Source organism: Grammomys surdaster, unplaced genomic scaffold (assembly GCF_004785775.1).
Source record: "Grammomys surdaster isolate TR1022 unplaced genomic scaffold, NIH_TR_1.0 100, whole genome shotgun sequence".
NCBI lineage: Eukaryota > Metazoa > Chordata > Mammalia > Rodentia > Muridae > Grammomys > Grammomys surdaster.
This window is the reverse complement of record NW_021604579.1, coordinates 3,439,905-3,454,363: the sequence shown is the minus strand read 5'-3', so window position 1 is coordinate 3,454,363 and position 14,459 is coordinate 3,439,905. Positions and strand designations below refer to the sequence as shown.

The 14,459-nt window shown below is 52.3% G+C and overlaps 1 protein-coding gene across 2 annotated transcripts in view; it reads right to left on the bottom strand.

The window, feature by feature from the left end:
• The window catches only part of Ptprf (protein tyrosine phosphatase receptor type F), an 80,744-nt gene that overhangs the window by 21,859 nt on the left and 44,426 nt on the right, over nt 1-14,459 (bottom strand). For both annotated transcript variants that reach the window (XM_028786269.1, XM_028786263.1), the window contains exons 8-13: nt 7,708-7,977; nt 5,889-6,470; nt 5,523-5,659; nt 4,939-5,083; nt 1,292-1,597; nt 524-717 (exon numbers count right to left, since the gene is read on the bottom strand). In XM_028786269.1, the coding sequence (XP_028642102.1) occupies nt 524-717; nt 1,292-1,597; nt 4,939-5,083; nt 5,523-5,659; nt 5,889-6,470; nt 7,708-7,977 (1,634 nt within the window). The remainder of the gene's footprint in view (nt 1-523; nt 718-1,291; nt 1,598-4,938; nt 5,084-5,522; nt 5,660-5,888; nt 6,471-7,707; nt 7,978-14,459) is intronic.

The window sequence follows — 14,459 nt, the reverse complement described above, 5'->3', positions numbered from 1 at the left end:
ACTAGGGGTCAGGAGCCAAGTGACACTCAGGTGATTATCTGCAGAGCTTTGCCTCAGTCAGTGGCTTGAGGCCACAGAGGATAGAGAAAAGTCTTGTCTGCCTCAGTACAGGGGATGGATACTCAGAACAATATTGCCTGGGACAACAGTTCAGCTCAAAGCCAGAGCAAATGTGCTTTCTGCAAACCACAAGGATAAAGCCAGTGCCGTGTGCAGGGAACCTGGGGTCTTTGGAGCCCTGTGAGCACTGGCAATGAGACTGCTACCATGGTGGAGGGGTAGCAGGACCTAGGTTAGTACAGCTTTAACAATCCTAACACAAAACCAAAGTCTCTCTGGAACATGGACCTCACCTCCCGATCTCAATAACTCCTGCCCTGACAGATCAAGGCAGCTCCAATGACCATAAAATGCATAAACACCTCTGAGGCCAGGCATTGGAAGAACAAATCTGGACTCTAGGGAGTAACTATGACACACTGGTGACTGTTTACCCTACCACCCAGGACCGTCAATAACATACCTGAGCCTCAGCCAGCATGACATCCTGGATGATGGGTTGGCCTCGGGGCTCACCATTCTCCAGCCGCACATAGGTGACCTGGTAGCCACGAATCTGTCCGTGCTGCTTGTTGGGGACGGGCAGCTTCCAGGAGACATGCACAGCAGTGGAGTTCAGAGGCTCAACCTCCACCTTCCGTGGTGGCCCACTAGGCACTAGGGGCCAGGCAGAGAAGAGTCTCAGACACGGGGGAACTGAGCCTGGCTTAGGCATGTTCAGCTAACTTTAGGACCATGACTCTCCACCCACCCCCTTGGGAAAGGCTCCAATGTTGTTTCTTTGGCTGGCTGATTTGCCTGCCGTGGGCCATCCCTGTGAAGCCCTCTGGCAGGGTTACTTATTCATGGGGAACAACCAGAAGTGAGGTACCTCACCTTCAACTACCTAGGCTCACACCATCTGTAACAAATTTCATTAGTATCCAGCCAAAGCCCACTTGAGTCTTTTGCACTCATCTTTCCAAGCCTGGCTTTCATATTAGGTGGGGCTGCTGCTTCTGCCATAGTCCTTTATGGTTTAAGGCTTCAGCTATCTTGGAGACAGGCCAGAAGCCAGGACCTGGATATGGGTTACCCCACCAACTACATTGCCCCAGTGTTTAGACCATTAAGCCTAATGAGTTTGTCAGGTCCTATGGAGGGAAGATCCTGGGTGCTTGGCAGGCAGCCCCAGATGGCATGCCTCCCGTTCCCGCCCCTCCTCACGACACTGCTACCCACTGTGGCCTACCGTCCTCGTCGGTGCGCACCAGCACCGGGCTGCTCTCAGGGCCAGGGCCCACATCTGTGTGTGCCCGCACCCACACCCGGTACTCCGTCCACTTCTCCAGGCCCAACAGGTCCCAGCTGGAATGCTCACGGCTGATGCCATCCACCACATGCCGCTTACGGTCCTCGCCGTCCACTGCCTCATAGGCCACGGAGTACTGGGTGATAATGCCGTTGCGGCTGTCAGCCGGCGGTGGAACCCAACTTACCCGGACCGTGGTGGAGCCCGTGCTCACACATGTCACCTTCTGGGGAGGGGCAGATGGGGCTGGGGAAGACAAATGGGGGGAAAGCAGGCAAATGGAGGGTGGGGTTCACAGGCACAGTGACCAAGTAACAAGGGACTGGAGACTCACCCAGCCATCCTGAGGCCCTCTAGGCATACTGCTGCTGAGACAGCCTAACTCCCTCAGAACTAGCTTTCTACTGTTACACACACACACACACACACACACACACACACACACACGGTATGTGCAGTGTCTCACATGCACATATGGAGTTCTAACAGCGTCTTTCCCATGCATATGCTGTCTCACACAAACACGGTATCAAATATATATATCCACGCACCAGAACACTCGGAGAATATAATTCTCTCTGGGGATAAGCGGTGTTAAGGCCTCCTTTGGTTTAAGACTACCTTAACCTGTGACTGCATGGGCAGGGCTCTGTGCTTAAGCTCATGAAAGTCTGAGGCTAGTCCCAGGGGTGGCTAGTGGCCTCTGCGGTTTGGAAGGAAAGTATTCAACAGATTCCTTGAGTTAGGAGGCGAGCGTGTGTCTCTTTGTGCCTGGCAACTTTTCTAGACACTCATCACTACAATACAGGGGGCTTCCTTTTACCTCAAGTTTGCCACTCACTGCCTAGGTAACTTCAACACCCCACAACTCACCAGTGGCAGAACACCACATCAGTGCTGGGAATGACCTTTAACCTCCCCCTGTGCACCCACCTCTTGCCCCAGCTCAGTCTCTCCAGACCCCAGCATTCTACTCTTACCCCTGGGGATCACATCACCCACTTTCATCCTTACAGCCCTGAATATTCAGCCGTGACTTAAAGTCCCCCAGGCTTACCATTCTTACCAGTGTCCTACATGCACTCACTTCCTTGTCTTTGTATGTGTGTGTGGTGTATGTATACGTGAACATGTGTACCTGCCCCATGGATTCCCGACTCAGCCTTCCGACAGTGCTAGTGCTCAGGTGTATGTGACCATATCCTATTTTTTTATGTGGGTGTCGAGGATTTGAACTTAGATCTTCATGATTTTGCAGCAAGAGCTCTAACCTGCTGAGTCATCCCATCAGCCCTCCTTTCCCACCACTGCTTGACCCACACTAGGTAATGGATACTGCAGCACTGAGGCAGGCAGACAAGGCATCCAGCGGGCTCCCCCTGGGCTCTCCGGGCTACCTGCTGAGGTCTACTCTATCTTGCTCACTCTGCCACTTTACAAATAATGTAGTCAATCTGCACAGCTCCCAGACCTCCAGCTCCCTTCGCCTAGAGGCATATAAGCTTGCTGCCTGCCTTCCACCAGTACCTGCTTCCATTTCCAGCTAACAGCCCCTCTTCCTGTACAATCTCAAGAGTGGGGTCCAAGGCCAAGCTCTCTCTTTCTTACCCACATTCTGCCCCCTTCCTTCTACCTCCAGAGACTTTATTGGCTGGCCCTCTCCATTCATGCTTCTAACGTGGTCCTCCTGACTCTCACAAAAGCAAACGGATATGCTTCAAGAGTCTCCGCCTTCAAAGAAGACCCCATCCTCATTGCTACAGGCCACCCAGTTACTACAGCCTCCTCACAGCAAGCCTCTTGATGACATCTTAGCATGCTGGCTTACTTCCTCACACACTCTGAGCCCCCGCCAAGCTACCACACAGCCCCCCAAGACTGCTTTCCGACTACTTCTAGTTCCCTTCCCTTCGGCCACTCAGCAGCAGCTTCAGGTCAACCTCTGTAAACTTCTTCTTTGTCCCCTTCCCCACTCCTAGATCTCATTTCTAGTCTTCTCAGGTCTGCCTCCTCCAGCTTAGGGCCCCACACCTCCACACTTTTATCCCTTCTATCCAAGACAGACACAGTGTCTTGAATCTGGGTGTGTGAAACCAGGTATATTGCTCACACCTGCTTCCATGCATTTCCTGTCCTGGGGGAGTGCATGCTATCGGAGCCTTCCACCGGAAACACGATGTACCTCCATATCTCTATCCCACTGCCCCAATCCTCAATCTGTCACCAAGCCCTGGCCAGGAAGTCTCCTAGGTAACCCCATCCCTTATTACCAGTTCAGCCAAGCCAGCGAACTTCACCTAGTCCACAGAAGAAGCTTCTAAGTGGTCTCTGCATCTTGGGTCACCTGGTCATTTTCAGAGCCACCCCGACTGGTACAGCTTGGGTGGCTGCTCTGAGAACAACAGTCTGCAGAGTCCCTGCCCAGGGCCACCATATTCCCTGTTCCTTTTACCTAATTAGCTTCCACGCTTGCTTCAGTTGAGATGAAGTGTCATATCTCTGACACTGAACTCTCTTTGACCTTGTACCAACAGTGTTTGCCTCTGACCTTGCACCAACAGTGGCTCCTGTACTGCCATCCCTCCACCCTCCCAGCTCACTCTGCACAAATGTAATTAAGAGCTCATTTGGGTAATTACAGGCACCACTGTGTGTCTCAGTCCACTGCAGGAGCCCTATGGATACAGGCTTTGCCTTCTGACCACACTACCAGACATAGAGCATAGCAGAGGCTTCTAGAATGAACTTATGACTACAAAGTCAGGCAATCTCTGCACACAGTCCTACCTCGTACAGACTTAATTGACACTGTTGGCTATGGTTTCTGTTTTGCAGTGACACCCAGCTGGTCACACCCATGGGCATCTTATCAAGTAGGCACCTTGAAGATACTGGCATACTGACCATAGACAAGCCATCTAGTATCACATCAAGCCACATTCTTGTGCCAATCACAATCTGGGTGTGACAGACAGTCATACCCACAAACACTGACACACTCAGGTGCTATTGGCTGGGTATTTACACAAACTCCAGGTGGTTCTACAAACAGTCATATTGTCACATAAGCCATGTGCTCCCACAGGCAGATGTGGGGACACACACACACACACACTGCCACACAGTCACATTCTCATGGATCTGTCTCCAAGTGCAGAGGCCTCGGAGAGATAAGACACAGCTCCCAAAGAACTGTGGTGGGGTATGAGGAGGGGACGTGGGTGATGAGATGTGGGACCATGGGGAGGAAGACAGGCAGTCTCAAACTATGATCTGGGTATGGAAGGAGAAGGACAGAGGATAGAGGTGAGTCACAGTTACACAAAACTTACCTGCGCAGGACATAAGAGTCACATGGATAAGAGAGGGTCAGAAGGCTGGGCAGGGAGCAAAGAAGGCAACCACTGCCTGGACATAGGCTAACAGGACACTTACCTGTCCCTTTCTTGGGGTCCAGACTCAAAAACCCAGACTGGAGTCCAATACTGGACTCAGCAGACCTGACCACCCACCTGCTTAAAAGGGAATGGTATATGCCTGTGTGCAGTGTACCAGATGTGACAAGGGTGGCCTGAGAAGACACTTACTGGACTGTGCTGTGCGGGCCTCTACGGTGGGAGTGAAGACGCCCACCCCCAAATCTGAGCGGGCAGCCAGCTGGAAGTGGTACAGTGTGTCAGGCTTCAGGTCCTCCAGAGTGTAGGAGGAAGTGGGGTCGAAGGTCACCTTGTGCTGGAAGAGCAGAGAGCACTTACTGACTGCTCAGATCTCAAAGGCCACGCAGAGGTTATTCCCCACGTGGGCTGCAAGTAGCTGGCAGAGGACCCAAGCCCCACCCCACACAGTCACACAGCCTCACAAGAAATGCATGGCCTGACTCATGCCACAACTACCTCAAAGATCACAAAGGCCACCAGGAATCTATGACCCCAGGTGAAGCTTCAAGGCTAGGACAGTATCACATATGCCGAGAACCCAAGAGAACAAAGGTAGACTTTAGAAGCTCTTGCCTCTGGCACAGGGGTCGTGCAGACGACACAACCACATAGGCTGTGAGAGATGCAAAGCTGTAGGAAAACCTAAGGTCTGTAGCCTGCCTTGGTGTGCCTACCACAGGACACCAGGAACCGGGGGATATCCTCCTTCCACCCTTCCCATTCTCGTGGCTCACCTGCTGGCCTTCCTCCTCCGCTGCCCAGTACACCAGTTCATACTTGACAATCCGCTCCTGTGGGGGCAGCAGCCATGAGAGCTGGATCCTGGTGTCCGACTCGGCTTTGGCCTGGAAGTCTGCAGGCTGTGCAGGCACTGCAATGTCCACCCCAGAATATTGTCAGCCTCATGACACCTCCAAGGGCCCAGTGAGGGGGTCCCAAGCTCTCACTAGCTTGGCCTGTATCCCCAGTGACCAAGTATCTGTGGAGTATGGCATCCTTGCCCTCTCCAAGCTCCAAGTGTCACAGCCTGAGCAAATAGGAGGGAACCCTGCCCAAGCCTCTGTTGTCAGCTGTCCAACTAAAACGAACCCCCTACCTACCTCCCTGCTGCGTCTTGACTTGGATGGTGGGGCTGGGTGGGCCGTCACCCACGGCAGTGAAGGCAAGGACGCGGAGGCTGTAGGTGATGCCAGGCAGCAGGCTGCCCACGGTGGTAAGGAGTCCTGCGTCAGTGTTATGCTTGTGCCAGGCACTCAAAGGGCGACGAGAATCTGGGGTATAGTAGACTCGATATCCCCGGACCAGGCCATTGGGCTCCTCAGGCGGTTCCCACTGTACCAGCATGGTGCTGGCACTCAGCATTCGGGCCTGCACACGGCGTGGAGGGCTGGAGGGTGCCTGTTCACCCGTGCGTGCTCGCACTGCCTCACTGGGTGGTCCTCGCCCAATGCTGTTAACAGCCAACACACGGAAAGCATATTCTGAAAACGGGCTGAGGCCACCGATGCTGTATCGGGTGCTGGCCACACCATCCACTTCCTGGAAGGGGCCGTCTGTGCCAGCTGCACGGTACTGGATGCCGTAGAAGGACACAGGCTCAGTATTTCCAGAGTCCCATGTCAGGGTAACACTGGTGGCGGTTGTCTCCGTCACCACAAGATCAATTGGAGGCTTTGGCAGAGCTGAGGAGAAAGAATTGTTAGATGCCATGACTCTGAAGACAAATCCAAGGCATCAACCAAACACGGGGTACGGCCACCAGAGTGTGGTTGATGCCCACAACCCTCCTTCAAAAAAGGCTTGAAAAGCTGAGGTGGCTTCTTGGGGCAGCTACTGAGATAGTGAAGCCAGGTCGGATGGTGGCTCAAAGTCCTACACAGTTCACATGCCTCAACTAGGCAGAGACCTACCTGTTACTCATTTACACTCACTTGTACCAAGTGTAACACACACACACACACTGGATCGTCACATTAGCACATGTGATTCACTAACAGACTTGGTCCTATCAAGTCCCACATAGTTCACTTGCCTAGACTAGGCAGAGACCTACCTGTTGCTCATCTATACTCACTTGTACCAAGTGTAACACACACACACACACACACACACACACACACACACACAATGCACTATCTCCCAAGGAATTGGCCTTTAGAGTTCAGAAAGAGTCATGAACTTGCTAGCCCCTCCACCAGGACCCATGACTTGGCTCAAAATGAAAGTGGCAAAATTCCAGGCCCATGTCGCTCCATGAAGAATGGCCACTAAGTCCTAGGAACCCTGTCCGGTGCCACAATGGCTCGTGGTCACATTTCTGCTTTTTGGAATTTATATTCTGGAGAACTAACCAGCAAATGAGTTGATGGTAACTGTGAATGAGAGGAGGAAAAACATGGCCTCTCCTTGGACAGGTGGGGGTGGGGGGAGTCAGGGGGACAGGAAAAGTCTCACAGTGCTGAGGCCTGAAAGGAGATGCTGAGCCACTGACTGTGAGAGGAGGTGCAGGCATGGGACTAGAACAGTGTTTTTGTGTAGCTGGCAGGAACTGAGAGCAGGAGAGCAGCGGATGTTCCCGGGTGAATCCCAGAGCAATGGGAGCCCCTGAAAGCTACCTTTTGCTTTCGTAAAAGAAAACAGTGTAAGGCTAGGTATGTAGGTGCTTCTCTAGTGTGTGTGAGGAGAACCAGGAGGGGTGAGGAAATACCCTGATTTCCTTTTGGCACTACTGGAGAATTGAGTCCAGGGCTTCCAATATGGTAAATACTCTACCAACTATGTTGCCAGTCCTTGGGGAGCAGAGACAGGAGGATCTCTATGAGTTTAAGGCCAGCTCCTACTTGTTTGCTACAGGCCTGAGGATCTAAATCCCTCAAGACAGAGGAGAACATCAGCTGGCTGAGGCCCTGGGACACTCACCTTTTACTGTGACCTGGGCTGTGGCCTCGATCATGCCTAATGAAGAGATGGCCACACAGGTATAGTTGGCAGATCGCATGACATTGCTGAGCTCCAGAACATTGCGGCCAACTGGCATCTCGTCCTCTTTGGTAAGCTCCTCGGCGCCCATCATCCACTTCACATACGGCATGGGTGCACCCACTGCCACACACGTGAGATTCACGCTGCCACCCGGCATCACCTCTTGGCTGCTGGGAGGGATGGAGAAACGAGGAGCCACGCGGCGCACTGTGGGAGGAGGGAGAGAGGCACTCACGGGCTGGGCAGGATACAAGGGTGGACAGAAGGGCAGGGGCCCCTCATCAAGGAAGCCTCTCTTGTCAGAGCCAAGCCCATGCTCAGAGACAGGAGGAGTGGCGTCCCTGGGGCCCAGCTCACCATTTTCCACCTCACTTTTGGAACAGAAGTCATCCCTGCACTCAGGGACCATCTGGAACACCTCTTAATGAGAACTTGCATAACTGTGGTCCCATCTTATGGCATGGGACACTCAGCCAAGGACACACAGGACTTAGTCCAAGAGCCAGGCCTGGTAAGGGCCACAGTCCAGGTGGTCCTCCAATGACCACCTTTACTTACTCCTGACTCCCCTCCTCCTGTGTCTCCAGAGGGACCAGATGGGGGCACCAATGAAAGAAATCCAGGTCCTCAGAGCATGGCTGGGGCGGGCAAAGGATCAGTCTGGGATTAACATGGCCACCTTCTCTGGAGTCAATGTCTCCACCTCCAGGCCATGGCCCCAGGAGAGAAGAGAAAATGGCACAACTACCTGCTGGGCCTTGGCTGTACAGGTCAGCCTGGGACCCAAAATGTGGATGGCCTCTTAGGAGGGCTAGTCCGGGGACAAGGGGTTGGGCGGGCCAGGGACGTGGTCCGCGGGCAGAATGGGCATGATGATGGCAGTACATGATGAGGGTGCCGAGCAGACGGCTTTCTGCACCAGTGAGTAAGGATCTTAAGGAGGGTGGCTGTGCCTAGCCACGACCCCCTAGCCTTGGACTCCCCTGGCCAGAAGCTGTCCTGGGCTTCTCAGTCCAGGGCAAAGCCTGGAACCAACCCTGAAGTGGCAAGCTTGGCACAGACATTCAGAGCATGCAGAGGGGTAAGGTGGACAAGACCTAGCTACATTCAGGCATGCTCGGCATGCAGACAGGTCATGCAGCTGCTGGCAGAGACTCGTATGTATCCTAGATGGTCACCCTACACCAAGGGCCAGAGAGGACGGGCAGCAAGCCTAAGTGACCTGCTGGCCACTATCAGAGCACAGGTCTCTAAGGACTCTCACTGGGGAGCCCAGACATGCAGAGGACCCATGGTACCACAGAAGAAGCATGTTGCATCATAGCCTCCAAGTCACAGAAGCAGGTGGAATCCCCCGAAAGATCATCAGGTTCAGCCTCACCTCAGACATTCAGTAAAAGTCACTGAGGTTGTACTAAGGGTCTGCCTAAGACATCTTTCAAAATCCATTTCCCTCCAAACACATCGGTAAATGCCACTAGCAACACCTAAATAATATCACTCCTTCGGTCCCTCCACCTCTCACCCTAACCAACTCCCAAGCTCTCCACAGACAGCTGGCGTTCCCCTGACTGACAAGTTTCTGTGTGGCTCCTGATACTCCATGACCACCCTATAGGACCTTGGGCAGAACTTGCTTCCACACCTTCTATGCCAGTTTCACGAAATCCTACAAGTGGAATCACAGCACTGGCAGCCCCAAGTGAGTCACAGAGAATGGCAGCCCTAATCTGTTCCCCACAGTCATGGCAGACATTTACTAGGAGTGTACTGTACACATCCAGACTTCCACCTTTGGCCTGAAGCAGCAGCACTTTTATTCTTTCCTTTCTCCCCCCCCCACCGCCCCCGCCTCTCTTCTTCTCTCTCTTAGAGCGCTAGGAACTGAACTCAGAGACTCATACATGCTAGGTGTTGTACTCTACTACTGAGCAACATTTCCAATTCCATCTTCATTTTCTCTCGGGAGCCATCTCTCCATCCTCGGCACTTGGCAGTATGTAATCTAGATCTGGCTAGAAGTAACAACCTTTGGACCAGAAAGAACCTTTGGATGTTTGCACAACCGATGAGAACAGCAACACACTTTACAGGGGCAGCCAAGCTTAGGTTTTCCTTCCTCAGGTCTAGGAGGACCTGCTCCAGTACACAGGTGAGAGCAGTGGAGTAACTGTGTGAGGCGGTGACGAGTGGTGGCCTGACTACACTGAAGACCTGGCTCCAGCCTGCCCAACACCCAGTCTACTTCTACACTCCCTAGTTTTGCTTATTCTAGCATACGTGGGTTTTCTATCCTGAGTCTCTTTTTAAAAACTTACTTATCTAGCTTTTTGTTTTTGTAGATAAGTACAGCCCTGGCTGTCCTGGAACTCACTTAATAGACCAGGCTGGTCTCAAACTCAGAGGTCCGCCTGCCTCTTCCTCCCGATACAGGGATTAAAGGCCTGTGCCACCACTGCCCAGCAAAATCTTATTTTATTATTCATTTATTTAAATTTATTTTATTATTATTCTAGGCATATGAGTGTTTTGCACTACATGCATGCCTGATGCCCAAGGAGGTGGTGAGCTTCCATGTTGGGACTGGGAATGGAGCCTTGGCTCTTTGCAAGAACAAGTGCTCTTAACCATTGAGCCAAATCTCCAGTCCTATTTTTTTTTTAACTCGTGTGTGTGTGTGTGTGTGTGTGTGTGCGCACGCGCGTGCATGCGCGTGTGTGTGTGTGTGTGTGTGTGTGTGTGTGTAGGTCTGCACAATCATATGTGCACCACATATATGCTGGGACCCATGGAGGCCAGAAGAGGATGTTGGAGACTAACTGGAGTTACAGATGGTTGTAAGCCACTTTGTAGGGGCTGGGGACTAAACATGGACATCTTCAAGAGCAAATGCTCTTAACCCTTAAGACACCTCTCCACCCCCCTTATTGATCCTTTTGTGCTGCTGTTGTTTTTCGAGACAGGGTTTCTCTGTGCAGCCTTGGCTGTCCTGGAACCTACTCTGTAGAGCAGGCTGGCCTTCAGCTCTGCCTCCTGAGTGCTGGGATTAAGTGTGTGCCACCACTGCCTAGCCTCTTTATCATGTACGTTAATATCAGGAGTCCACATGGCTGATGACACGGTATCATAGACATGGCAGTTCTCAAGACAAGGGGCAGGTGTGTCCCAGGGTCATGGCTACCAAGTGCTCCATGGAAACAGACTCTCCTTCAAGAACTCTCAACCAGCACAAAGTACAAGCAGGCTTTGCCAGGCCAGGGCAATGGACACTCCTGAGCTTCAGAGCAGATCCAATAGCTGGGCACTACAAGGTGAAGAATAGGTACCCAGGGCTGCATGTAAACCAGGCATAGCAAGGAATGGAGGAGTTGAGAACACAAGAGTTGCTGGAACTGGACAGGCCTCTCTGCCATCTCCTTTTCAATGAAGGGCATGTAGTCAGGTACAGAGGCAGCCCCCTCTCTCGCTCTCTCACTCTTTCTTTCTTTTTGGGACAGGGTCTATATATCCCTGGTTATCCTGAAGCTTAGTATAACACCTGGCTGGCCTTGAACTCATAAATGTCCACTGCCTTTGCCTTCTGAGTGCTGGGATTAAAGCCGTGCACATCACACCTAGTGGAAAGCCGCTCTGTGCTCTGTACAGAGAGTTCCTATGCCACCATGTCTCAACTGCAGATGAGGGCCAGAGTCAATGCTGACACAGGAAGTGACATATCTGCCTTTATATACTCAGTAAGATTAGGTCTGTGTGGTTAAAGCTATCTTCGAAAGCCATGAAGGCCATGGGGCTTCAGCACTGGCATAAGATGGGGCTCCAGATGAGTACCGACGGAACTTCTGACAGTGATACCAGGGGAAAGGTCAAGGCCAGACATCTGGCTCTAGTTAATGGTGGAACCCTAACAGAAGAAGGGCCACTGGGTGTCAAGACTCAGGGGGTTATGAAGCAGGAAGCAGGTCTTTGGCAGAAAAACCTGGGGCCCATACCTAAACAAGTCCAAATTTTTACACTGGATAGTCCACGGTGGATCATGTTTTCTGAGCCAGCAGAGACCTCAGGGATCAGCCTCAGAGCCAGGCCAATGCCCTGGGCCACTTCTTTCCACCTTTAGCCACTGTCAGGAAACTGGGCCCCTGTGGAAACTGACACTAAGAATGGCTTCTATCTTCCCTCCAAGTTACAAGCCATAAGGAGAACTCTAGGGGCTACAGACAGGTGTGAGGTCAGGGTCACCCCAGCACTAGGAAAGGAACTCAGCCAGAGGCCCCAGGTGTTCCACTGATAACTACATTCCTACATAGGCACTAGGGTCCAGCCACATGCAAAGACTCCTGGAAGGCGATCTGCTAGAGCTGTAGGCAGGCCATCACATCTACAGGAAGTGGTGTGGGGGAAAGAGGCAACAGTGTCCCAAGTACTAGAGGCCCTGTGCCCTAGCCCAGCCTACCCGTGCCAACAGCTAGAAGTGGTTGATGCTCCAACACAGCATCTCCACCATCCTCCCCCAGCTGCCACAAGCACAGAGCCTCCAAAGGGAACAGGACTCACCCTGGATTCGGTCTATTGACAGAAGCAACAGCAGGGAAGGAAAAACTGGAGCTGGGGAAAATGCACTTAGGGTCTAATCTCAGGCTCCGACAATGCTGGTCTATTACCGTTCCCCGTGCAGCCTTAGTGCTGACATTTTATAGACAATTTCCAAAACAGGGCCCTGCCATTTCTGGATTATATTTCAGCTGTAACTTTTAAGTCTAATTATTTGCGCTGACAACCCCCTATAATAGGGTGGTGCGGCGCCTGGAGGTATCAGCATTCAGTGGAGTGACAGCCTAATCGCAGGGGGAGGTAGCCCCGCAATCTGCATTCACTTGCGGAAATTTCTCTGATGAAAATAACACAACATTAAGGAGGGGATAAGGGGCAGGATCCACTGTATCAAGATAAAATAACTCTTTAATAAATAACCTTGTGGCTGCCGCAGAGCAGTAATTAAATGCTGGCACACCCGGCACACAGTTTTAAGTAAAGCTAGAAAAATGTAAGATGCAATTATCAGTACCAAACAAATTACCAGCCCGGCAAATCCCCCCGGAATATTTAGAAACTCATTTCTCCTTCCCGTTAAATATTTGTGTATGCGTTTATTTTTGGTGGGACCACAGGGTGGGTGGGGAAAGAACAAAGGATGCAGAGGGTAGGTGAAGGGGTGTGGGGAAATGGCTGCGGACTGGGCTGTCTGCTGATGACTATTTTCTGAACGCCCTGGCAGATCCGCCTGGTCAGCGAAATGGTGTAACCGAAATGCCCCAGAGCTCAGGAGTGCATATGGATGGAGGCTTATGTTGATATCTGAGCCCAAGCTGCAGCCCTCCTCCTGACTGGCTCCCTTGTCCTCCTGGAGTAAACTCAAAACCACAGAGCATGATGCAGAGGCCACCTGGTAGCTTGGGTCTGTCATGTGCTTCTGGACCCCTAAAGCCCAGTGATTAACCCTTTATACCACATGATATGTAAAGGACCACTAGACCCTTGCTGGCCCAGTACTGGGAAGTAGAGGCCTGGCTCCAAGGGGGATGGCTCTCTGGGAGGGGATACAGGTTGTTTCAAGAAGCCCTGCCCAACTTAAGGCTGAGCTGGATGGATACTCAAGGGCCTAGCAAATTGCAGTGACAATTCAGTCACTCCAAGCATAAGCAAACTGGATCTGAACACTCAGTGCCACTGCACAGCATGAGACGAAGGGCTGTTAGCTGGTCAGCAAGCCACATACACTGTACCCTCCGAGAGGCAGAGGCTGGCTTGGAAGCTCAAGTAGAGGGGTCTGGGCAGGCAGGGTGACCTTGGTTTGGATCTGGTAGGAGACAGAAAGATATAATGTTGGGATACCTACTAAGTGTACAAAATGATGCACCTTGCCTTGGACTACGGCCATCAGGGTCTTTGGGAGGCAGAACAAGGCTGGTCTTAAGTCTCAGAACAGCCAGTATGCTTCACGGAGCATTGGTAAGGCTCTGGGGGCCTCAAGGACAGGGCAGACACTGCAGGACTATGTCGTGTACTGCAGGATCTCAAGGGGACAACTCACTCTAAATTAGCCTCCTCCTATTGTCTCCTGCAGTTCCACCTTCTCTTAGGGAAATGTGGCCTACATAAGGGTGGGTGGGGAGATTGCAGAAGCTTCCCTGACCCCCTACATGTCAAACACTTCAGCCTTTACAGTTTCTCTGACAGAGATCCCCACAACCATTCCTGGAACAGAGCGATAGCCCGGTCCGGGTGCAAAGCTGGGTGCAGTTCTGTGGGGTACAGTTTTATGCCGTGCACCATGCATGTGTGGCCACTCCAACATCGGAGCCTGTCTAAGGGGACATGCAGACACACAGTGCATCAGGGACTCAAGCAACAGGAACATGCAGGGCAGAAGGCTTGCCCACCCATCCCTGGTCCTGCCTGCCAGCCAGCCCAAACACTGACAAGAGGCCAACTGGCGGGCAGGCGCTGCTGGAGCGAGCCTGAGGGAGCCGACTAAGCCCGCTGGTCCCAACTGACGGGCACAGTTGGTGGGCGAACTGTAGATGGATAAGAAGTGAAAACGACCAACCTTCTCGCTGATCTGAGAGATGAGAGTTTGGGTTGATGGCAGAGTGCGATGAGGATGAGAGGGAATAAAAAAAGACAAGGAGAAA